Source organism: Notolepis coatsorum (assembly GCF_963971535.1).
Source record: "Notolepis coatsorum genome assembly, chromosome: 18".
In the NCBI taxonomy this organism is placed as follows: Eukaryota; Metazoa; Chordata; class Actinopteri; order Aulopiformes; family Paralepididae; genus Notolepis; species Notolepis coatsorum.
The window spans coordinates 74697648-74709194 of NC_140182.1; the positions used below are offsets into that span (position 1 = coordinate 74697648).

General features: G+C 42.5%; 1 protein-coding gene across 1 annotated transcript in view; it reads right to left on the reverse strand.

Moving 5' to 3' along the window:
* The window catches only part of mapk8ip2 (mitogen-activated protein kinase 8 interacting protein 2), a gene marked incomplete at both ends in the record, with an annotated part of 182922 nt that extends 175068 nt beyond the window's left edge, over positions 1–7854 (reverse strand). Inside the window, one exon of the mRNA XM_084334289.1 lies at positions 7790–7854. Coding sequence (XP_084190415.1) covers positions 7790–7854 — 65 coding nt within the window. The remainder of the gene's footprint in view (positions 1–7789) is intronic.
* Positions 7855–11547: the final 3693 nt, after the last annotated feature.

Here is an 11547-nt window from a genome sequence, read left to right on the forward strand (position 1 = left end):
ATTCCGTGTATATGTACAAATACATAAGGGATATCAACGACATACGAATACTATTCAATATATATCCATAAATAAATATATATATTCGGTTTAATCTGATCCTTCGTAACAGTGTCCATACTTCAAAACCTCTGTGTCCATCCTTCAAAACCTCACAGTGTCCATCCTTCAAAACCTCTGTGTCAACCCTTCAAAACCTCTGTGTCAACCCTTCAAAACCTCACAGTGTCCATCCTTCAAAACCTCTGTGTCAGGCGGTCAGGTGGCGTAATGGAGATTGCGTTCGTCACCAACCCCGGAGCGGCTGGATTCGCCTGTTCGAATCCAGCTCACAGCTCCGGGGTTGTCACCAGCTTGGCTGGCCGTTCACACTAATACAATTGGCAGTATTAGAGGGTGGGAGAAGCTGGCGGGGTGGGTCCGGGTCGTTGTAAACAGCGACTCCTACAGTTCGGTCGGGGCGCCTGCTAAGCGCGGATAGGATCTAAGTGGGATAGTGTGATCCTTCCACACGCTACGCCCTCTCAGTGAGAATCCGCGCTGCCAGGTGAAAAGAAACGGTTGATTGGCTGGACGTGTGTCGGAGGAAGCACGTGGTAGCCTCCACTCTCCCAGACCGACTGTGGGGGGTAAGTGTGCAGCGACCAGGAAGGGGATTGGGAATTGGCATAACAACTAACATTGGGATGGGAGAAAATCGGAGGAAAAAAGGAGGGGGAAAAAGATTAAAAAAAAACTAAAAAAAAATCTGTCAACCCTTCAAAACCTCACAGTGTCCATCCTTCAAAACCTCTGTCCATCCTTCAAAACCTCACAGTGTCCATCCTTCAAAACCTCAGTGTCCATCCTTCAAAACCTCAGTGTCAAGCCTTCAAAACCTCAGTGTCAAGCCTTCAAAACCTCAGTGTCAAGCCTTCAAAACCTCAGTGTCAATACATTGAAAGGTTGTATTGAATATTGTCATATATGTATTTTATCGCCCCCAGCCCTAAATACATCTACCAATCTACACTCACATGGTAACATTATCTTCAGATGGCTTGTATCCTATTCCTTTTCGGACAAAATAATGTTTTTTATTATTTTATCTCACTTTATTTATTTTTTACATTGTTATTTCTTGTTTCTATTTATTGTTCGAAATAAACTATTCATTCATTCATTCATTCATTCATTCATTCATTCATTCATTCATTCATTCATTCATCCAACACACAAGCTCACTATCACTGGTTTCATCATCACACACACACACTTACTTGCTTAAAGGGATATTTCACTTTAGTAGAACTTTAGTTTCAGCAGTCTTACCTCTATGTAAGCACATCTACCAGTAAACTAGTGACCACTGCTGGCCCTGTTGTCTGCTTTCAACGCCACCATTCCGCGCAGATGTCAGGCTCCTCATTCACTTCCATTCATTTTGGGGAAATATCATACTTCTGATGTGTAAACAAAACTACTGCTGTGAGAGAGACCATTGCGGTCATGCAACATACAACATGATGTTGCATGAGCATGTATATTTATTTTGTATTATAATTTTTTTTTATGTTTAAATATCAACATTATCTGGCAATCCTCAGTAAATACTATCAAACTCCTCTGATGTCAGACCAGATATGAGACGCGTGCACACACACACACACACACACACACACACACACACACACACACACACACACACACACACACACGGAGAATGGCTTAAATGATTTTAGAATACTTCAGCTAATGAAGTTAAATGTTTATTATCATCAACTATCCAGTTAGTTTTTATAGTGCAACGTTTTTCTACTTAAACATTAATTGAACCAGTAGAGAGAGAGAGACGGGCCCCCCCCCCGAGCACATTTTAATGCTGTGTGATGTATTGCAAATGTTATTGCTGTCATCTTGGCCAGGTATCCCTTGCAAAGGAGATCTTGTATCTCAATGGGACTTCCTGGTTAAATAAATTAAAAATAATAATAATAATAATTTGCGATATTTTCTTTTTTTGTGATTTGCTAATTGCATCATTTCAAATCGCGATTTCGATTTAAAATCGATTAATCGTTCAGCCCTAGGCTAGAGTGTGCTATGTGTCTTTGTCTTGCACAGAATGTTTGTGGAGTGGTCACCCACGGTTACGTGTTGCCCCGAGATGTCAGACCACGGCACACAAGCCACTCTCCAGTCTCCACTGGGCATATTCAGAACTAAACAAATAGCTTGCCGGCAAAAATGGTTGTCGATAAAGTCAATTAGACTTACCGTGGTGACGTGACGGATCTCTCATGCCGCAATGACTTCCTGGCACTGTGATTACATTAAAAAGAAAAAAGACAATTTCTCCAGTCGTTACCAGGGCAACGGGCTGTCAGTGTGTAATCAGACAGGGGTTTTTATATTCAGGTTTAGAACAGCCTTCGATGCGAGAGCCGTGCCTTGCTGCTGTTGTTTGTACGGAGAGGGACACAAAATAGTATTTTTCCACACTTTAATGTGATTACAGCACTAGGAATCCCCCCCGGTGTGAAAGATGAGACACCCGTCACCATGGTGAGACCATGGTAAATTATGATGAATTGAAAATGGGGGACCCTGATGTAAACAAGACGAAAGTCTTTCTCTGGTCTGCATCCCCTTAACAATTGTGTGTATTGAGCTGTAGCCTACTGTATTGTACCCATTCTGCAATCTGTTAATAAAATGTTCAATCAATCAGTCAAATTGACTTTATTGACGACTGGCAAGCTATTCGTTTATTTCTCAGTGTGCTGCTCTCAGACCCTATGCAGCTAGTTCCCCAGGTCTGACATGGCAGGCTAGGTTATCTGCTGCCTATAGTTCCCCAGGTCTGACATGGCAAGCTAGGTTAGCTGCTGCCTATAGTTCCCCAGGTCTGACATAGCAGGCTAGGTTAAATGCTGCCTAACTGGAAGGAAGATTCTATACATTCTGTGGAAAGTTGACAGTTGGTCAAACTCCACCTCAAGTGAGAAATAGTTCCTATACTGATCATTTGAAAATGGCAAGATTAGCTAAAAAGAAAACAAATACCTTTGATACAGAAAAATATATTACGTAGAATAGTATTGCTGTATAGGAGTGACAGTGGCTCAGGAGGTAGAGCAGTCGTCTGGTAATCCGGAGGTTCCTGGTTCGATTCACGCTCCTCCCGCGCAGCTTGTCGAAGTGTCCTTGAGCAAGACACAAGACACCCATAATTGCTCCCGATGAGCAGGTTGGCACCTTGCATGGTTGGCTCCGCCGTCTGTGAGTGAATGTGTGAGTCCATTTAGTCTGTTTATAATTCAGAAGTATGATATTTAGACTTGGTTTAGACAGACAGTGAATGAGAAGCCTGACACCTGGGAGGAATGGTGGTGTTGACAGCGGACGACAGGGACAGCAGTGGTCACTAGCTAACTTGTAGATGACTTTATATAGAGGTAATAATACAGATCTTTGATATGTACTACTAAAGTGAAATATCCCTTTAAGGTAGGGCTGGGCGATATATCGAGTATTAAGAGGTTAACCTTCTGTAGTGTGGTAGTGAAAGCATTAACCGTCTGTAGTGTGGTAGTAGTGAAAGGTTAACCTTCTGCAGTGTGGTAGTGAAAGGTTAACCGTCTGTGGTGTGGTAGTGAAAGGTTAACCTTCTGTAGTGTGGTAGTGAAAGCATTAACCGTCTGTAGTGTGGTAGTGAAAGGTTAACCTTCTGTAGTGTGGTAGTGAAAGGTTAACCTTCTGTAGTGTGGTAGTGAAAGGTTAACCGTCTGTAGTGTGGTAGTGAAAGGTTAACCTTCTGTAGTGTGGTAGTGAAAGGTTAACCGTCTGTAGTGTGGTAGTGAAAGGTTAACCGTCAGTAGTGTGGTAGTGAAAGGTTAACCGTCTGTAGTGTGGTAGTGAAAGGTTAACCTTCTGTAGTGTGGTAGTGAAAGGTTAACCTTCTGTAGTGTGGTAGTGGAAGGTCATGGAGGTGCATCATAACTAACTAATCGGTTATTGCCAAAAGCAAAAATGTCTAATCGATTAGTTGTCAATTAGTTGTTGCAGCCATAGAATGACCACCGACCATGGCTCAGGAGGTAGAGTGGTCGTCTGGTTACCCGGAACGTTCCCGGTTCAATTCCAGCTCCTACCAGCAGCGTGTCGAAGTGTCCTTGAGCAAGACACTAACTGTTCCCAATGAACAGGCCGGCACCTTGTCTCCGACATCGGTGTGTGAATGAATGGATAAAAGTGCTATATCAAAGCAGTCCATTTACCATTTAGAATAGAACCCCTAACCCTGGCAGTGTTAGCACCATGCTCTACCTATTGAGCGACACGGGGAACAAAACCTCTAACCCTGGAAGGTCCGGTGCCATACTCTTCCTATCAAGCTACTAAGAACCACTCTCTTGCTGTTATATTTCCACACGGTCCTATCTCTCCAAACAAATACTACTCAAATAAAGCTAACCAAAAAATAAAAGGCATACAGGAAAGAATTTAGTGGAGTAAGAAAATTACTTATTCATGGAGCAGAACTGTACTATATTCACATTACAATAACAAAGGAATACAGCGTTCGCTTTGATGGTAACTAATTACCAGGGCTGCAATTCCCAGGGGTTGACGAGACAAAGGCTGAGTAGTATTGTCCTCCATACTGAGGTCACTGCCTGCATTGCCATGCTTTGATCCTCCTGACGGGATCTACCACTGACACGGAGCCTGAAACTGGACAGCTTGCCGGTTTATGAACTACATTTCAAGTGTTTTTATGTTACATAGAAGGCAGAAGACAGCAAACAGACGTGCAGGTCTGTAATTCAAACCTTCTCAGATTACAGGACCCCTACACACACACACACACACACACACACAACCATTCACCAGATCCATTTAGCTGTTGTCTCTACGTTTCTCCTCTATTCCCCTCGTTTTGATATTGTTGCTGATTACTGCCCAGCCTCTGTCACGTGTTGTTTTGTTGTTGTTGTTGTTGTTGTTGTTGTCGTTGTTGTGACATAGTTCCATTGTGGCTTCTTCCCCTGCTTCTGAGTCTATGGATGTCAAGGTCGTTCTCAATGTTATTTACACGAGGAAGCGGTTACCATTATCTTTAATGACCAATAGGGTCTGAGAGGACCCGCCTGGCCCAGGCCTGCTAATGGGATTGCATTCTGGAGTGCTCGCTGCCGGGAGACTGGGAGGGAGGATTGTTATCGTGAGTCACATGCTATACAGTATGGCGCTATGCATCAGAATGGTGATGCTCTGCTTCCTGTTTGTCTCAGCTTCCTGGTGCTATACCAACACATTCTCATCGGAAAACATAAATAAAGTACTAATCGACCACAGGAAGAAGAAAAAAGGTACATAATGTACGTTATGTTATAACCATGAGTAATATATTTACTTATTGTATAAGTAATGTATTTCGTATCTGCAAAGGTCCAAAACAAACCAGCGCAACTTGGAGTGGAACTAACACAATGATTGTGGTCGCAGGCGAGTGCTCTCACTACTAGACCAAGACACCCACCTACCTACCCTGAGTCCCTGATGCAAACACAGCAATACTATGATGTTTCATTTGAACGTTTAATAGTTATGGTTAAGATAGAAAGTTATGGTTATGGTTATGGTTAGGGTTAGGGTTAAGGTTATGGTTAGTTTAAAGTAACAGTGTGGTTAAGGTTAGGGTTTGGGCGAGGCTTTCAGAAAATTGTGTCTTGGTAGTCTTGAGGTAAAGGCACTTGCCTCCCATGTGGGTGTCCTGGGTGCCTGTATTTATTTCTAAACCCAAACGGTGCATGCTTCCGCGTTCGCCTTTTGCGCTCTGATTGGCCACTGATGTTTCTGGTCGCACCAATCGTGTGACGGCAAGTTCTTTCCCCGGTTAAGCTTAGGCACTCTTTCGAAGTTGGTTAAGGTTAGAGTTTGTCTTAGAGCATGGCGATAGAACGGTTAGGGTTAGGGTTAGGGTTTGCTGCTGGTCGAGGCGGAAATGGGCGTGTCACGCGATTGGGCGCACATGTCACATGACCAGAAACGTCAGTGGCCAATCAGATTCGCAAAACGCATGAACCGTTTGTGTTTAGAATAGACGCGTCCCGGGTTCATTCCCCAGCAGGGGAGTTCAAATATTTTCTGAAAATGTTAAAAGTTAAAGTTTTTTTGAATATGTAATATAATGTACTTATTTGTAAATATGTCAATATATTACTTATTTGGAATACAGACACATTGTACATTTTTGTAAATACATCAATATATTACTTATGGCTATAATATAACGTACAATATGTACCTTTTTTCTGTGGTGGATAAGTACTGTATTTACATATTTTAAGTGAGATCGGGCTGCTCTACACAATGACACAGGGAGGTCCTTTGCTTCCTTCTCTGCTTCACAAAAACACACACACACACAAACATAAAACAGCTACGTGTGAATGTCTTACAGCTACAAGTGCCCTGTAAAACACTACTTCGAATTTATTTCGAACATAAATTTAAAACAAATTTAATAAATAAATAAAAATGTATAAAGTAATAAACAGTTACCAGATAATACTAATCATCATCATCATCATCATAATAATAATGATGATGACGACGACGACGACGATGATGATAATGCTGCTGCTGCTGATAATAATAATAATAATAATAATAATAATAATAATAATAATAATAATAATAATAATAATAATAATAATAATCATATTCATAATAATCATAATAATAATCATCATAATAATCATAATAATCAGCATCATCATCTTATCACAACCACCACCACCACCACAAGTAGTAGTAGTAGTGTTGGTGGTCGTGATAGTAGTAGAAGTATACAATTGTGGCCTAATGAGATTTATCATGCCATGGAAATTACAACAAAGCCCACAGCAGTGAAATCCAACACATCCCATCTGCCACAAGTAGGTTTGAAGCCTGGGGAACAAGATGTGAATAGTAGGGTCAACACAGGTCATGTGATCTGTGCCCTCAACTTCATGATTAACCTGTTATTACTTTAAGACAGCATTATCAAGTCTAGTCGTGAGAGGGGAAATCCATGTCCATGCCTTCTAACCTCACTGCAACAACCTTGGAAGTGGAAGGGAGCATGCCTTCCCAAAACACTGCCTGAAGACCAAGACGACCACATATTATGGGACTCAAACACAATCGTCTTTAGGCAAACCACGCATGGACACAACAGGGTCCGTTTCAACATAAGATGGGCGTCATGTACAGTACTGTAGCCTGGGGTTCAGCAACCTACTGTACTCTGGCCAGGCTTCGTCTCTCGACAGGGCGTGGGCCTCACTCTCTCTCCGAGGTAATTGAATATGGGAGAATGCGCAAGGCGGGCAATTGACGTGACACCATTTGCCCTCCCTCTCACTGTTTCCCGCTATGTGCTCTTCGAATAAAAACGACGATATGCTCATTTGTGTATTATTTTCATAATGTGAATAATATGCCACAATAAGCGAAAATAAACAAAAACAATTCTCAGCATCAGCATCTCTGTGATCTAAGCATGCAGTGGTGAGCAGTGGCTGCAACAAGGCGTAAGAGGAGGAAGACACTATAGGCCCGGCATATTAAAAATATCTATTATGTCCCGCTTTATGCACTTGAGTTTTACACCAGTCAACAGCAGTACCTATGGTACAACCTCGTATCATATCTCTCGCTGTGTCCTTCTCTCCACACCTCACTGCATTCGCCTGCTCGATGGATGCGAATGCCCAGCCTCTCTCTCTGCTATGGCGGCGTGTGTTGAAGCTCTTACCTGCAGCCGGGAGGAGAAAGGGAATGGAAGGTGGAGAGGGAAAACATCTCGGCCCTATCCGCCATCTTCCTCCAGAAATGACTCGAAGTGACTGCAAAGAGAATCACAGAGGGAGCGCACAGTCCATGCACGGTCGGAGAGCGACAGACGGACGCGATCACAGACAGCTTTTTTCTCTCTCTCTCTCTCTCTCTCTCTCTCTCTCTCTCTCTCTCTCTCTCTCTCTCTCTCTCTCTCGCCCCCCCCTCTCTCTCTCTCTCTCGCTCTCTCTCTAGATGCCCCTGGCCGCAACCTCACCAAATCAGATAAGCATGCTCAGCACCATCAAATCTGTATTGAACTATCCACTCTAGGGGAGAGAAAAAAAATCAAAGCGGAGATGTTCAGAGAGAGAGAGAGAGAGAGAGAGAGAGAGAAAGAAAGATAGCACGACACCGTGGGAGATCAAAGCAGCAAAATCCTGTGTTCTCCCGGTACCGTCCAACCCGGCAGCCATATACAGCCGCAGTCCTGCCTCGCCAAATCTGCTGCTGTGATGCTGTGATGCTGCTGTCTAGGACAGAGAGCGGCGACAGGCCAGCAGTGCAGGGAGGGAGGGGGAGGCGGGGGGGGCAGATGGAGCGTCAGTGCCTACTGCCTACCGTATATAGGAATTACAATCCGGTAAGAGTCTTCTTCCGAGTGCTTCTTCCGTCTTACCGTAAGACGGAAGAAGCAGGCTGCCATGATCTAATGTATGGGCAGAGAAACAGAGGCCGGTGGGAAATAATAATAATAATAATAATAATAATAATAGTGCTAATAATAAAAACTGTATTTGCGTATTATAGCACCTTTCATACAAGAATTGCAGCTCAAAGTGCTTCACAGCTGTAAATAAAAAATTATAATAATAAAAAGCACAACATTGGCAGATCAAGAGCAATGCATAAAGTGCAAACATAAAACGACCCCCCTTGTGGAAATCCACATTTATCAACCCAGTATTTTAGATGTTTATTAGTTCTGTCCGAGCCATAGGTATTTCTCGTACCCTGCTGCATATCTACAGATAATAATAATAATAAATTAATAATGGCAGAAAAAAATATCTCGCTGTCAGTGTCAATCAGTGACCTATTGGGGAAAACAGCCATTGGCTATAGGTTGGATTGATTGATTGATTGATTGATTGATTGATTGATTGATTGAAAACTGTATTAACAGATTGCAGAATGCACAGTAGGCCTACAGTACAGCTCAATGGATCACCATCCAACCATGGCTGATGGTATGTTAAAGGTGCTGTTACAATAAGTGTTCTATCTATGTTAAAACAATAGCTCTACATTCCGACAGCCATCACTACCAGTCTGGTCTGTAACTACATGGGTCTCCCGAGTCCCGGTCCCTCCGCTCTGCAGTAAACACAAAATACATTTGCTGGTGTCCCGTTCCCACTTTATCCAATCAGGAGAGAGAACTGCACACTGCAAAAATGGTCTGACAAAAAAAATAACGAACTAGTTATAAGCAAATGTGTCCTTGAAATAAGTAAAATAATCTACCAGTGCACTGCAGTAGCACGTTTGGCTTGGCAAGAATCGTAAGTAAAGAGATCTAGGGGTCTCTCTCCTGAATGGATAAAGTGGGAACGGGATATTTTCTGTTTAGTGCAGAAAAGAGCGGAGGCACATAGGGAGAGACCCACGTTACTGACAAAACACTGTATATGATGGCTGTCGGAATGTATCTATGTAACACTTAATTTAACATTGTGAAAGAGAAAGGTTCAAGAAAATACGCTCGCTACTGATATACACTGAATGCATTATTATTGTATAGTACGTGCGATTGCGATGCCAGGACAGGGAGCAGGTCTCGTGTGGCGCTGTCCACTCCCTGTGGTGCTGAAATGGATTTGGCGCTGGGTGTACATTACAATAGTGCAATGAGATGTATGAACACGAGGGGGCGGTAAATGCTGCGAGACTAAATCAAAATCCCAATTTGGGGGGGGGGGGGGGGGGGGGTTGTCGTTAGATAGTATGGATAACTCATACTGTAAGATAAATGGATAGATATGTTTTTAGAATATGTCTTTAAATATGTCTTTATTTGTCATGGAGATTAACTCACACATGCGAGATGGGCGACACATGGAATTGATTGGGTCACTGATGAAATGTCTCTCTGCACTTGACCCAAATGTGCAGGTCTTCTGCATGTTTTTCCATTGGGTTTACTGTACTGTATCTCCTGTTCTGGAGGGGAAACCCTTGTGAGCACAGGGAGAACATGCAAATTCCACACAGAAAGGCCCGGGAGATACCCCACGGTGGTTCCCAAAGCGGCAATCGAACCCATGACCTTTTGGTTGTGAGGCGACACCACTACAGCACAACACCCCCTCTATTTATTTGCCCACTTTTGTGGAAATGTGTCCATTTTCTCTATGGTTGCAATCAAGAAGACAACACAGTACAAACACCATACAGGCACAAAATACATTGGCCCAATACATAGAAAAAAGAAAAACACAAGCAGACCTTCAGGTACCTAAGCAGTATTATGGTTAAAATTAAAAGCTAAGAATTCATTGGAGCAATGGCATGTGGGATAAAATACTGGTATCTTTATCCAACATTTTTAATTAGTTTTTGGGGGCTAGGGGAACTCTATAGCACCTTCCAGATGGAAGTTTGTTAAACTCACTGTGATGCAAAGGATCAGACAATATTTGCAGAGCTCACTCACTTTTGTTTCCCCATGACTTCACTGGCCATGTTAACGATCCTTGCCAGTTTGTTCTTATTCTTGGCCCCCAGGTTGATATATAAAAAGTTATAACACTTACAAGACGTGTGTATACCAGCTCTAGAATATCCCTACTTACAGAAGACAAGATAACAGAAGAGTGAAATTCATTATCAGAATAAAGTCTCCCACTGTGCGGACTACCAATTCATTAAATAGTATTGGTAAATTCACCATAAATGTCATGTTTGGAGAAAGTGGTAATATATACATGCCCCCCCCCCCCCCCCCCCCCTCTTCCTACTCTGTAATTCCATGATAATATGACAGTTTAATACATCTGCTTGTTATGCACTTGCACTCAAGTTCGAGCTATCTAACCGACCTAGCTGCCAGGTGTGCCCTTCCTGCCTACTTGTAAGTCTCTTTGGATATAAGCCTCAGCTAAATGACCAAATGTAAATAATTTTTATTGAATTAGTACAACTTGGACACAGGCATGCACAGTAGCTTCTATGTATTGTACATCTATTCTATACAGGATGTGACTGGCGTTGCTTAGGCTGGAATTGAGTGACTCCTCAATGGCCATGGTGCAATTTATTCTTCAAAGAAGAGATATATTTGCAGAAAAAAGTTTGAAAACTGTATTTTCTCAACAGTATCTTTCCTTAAGACTTGAGGAAATGCATCCTCCTCCGTCACATGTTGTTGTGCCATAGTTCCATTGTGGCCTCTTCCGCTGCTTTGATTCCAGTCTGGATGTCAATGTTGTTCTCAATGTTATTTACATGAGGAAGTGGTTACCATCATCTTTAATGATTAATAGGCCTGGCCCAGGACTGCACACACAACTTTTTAATCATGTTCACTTAGCTGAATTTAACACACTGGAATAAGTGGACTCACTTTCACATTCATTAACTCAGTTTAACTCTCAAACCAAATGTATTTGTGCAAAAAGGCCCGTTTGCAGTCTTAAGACATGCAAGAGAGTATATGCATAGCAAATCAAAGCGGTT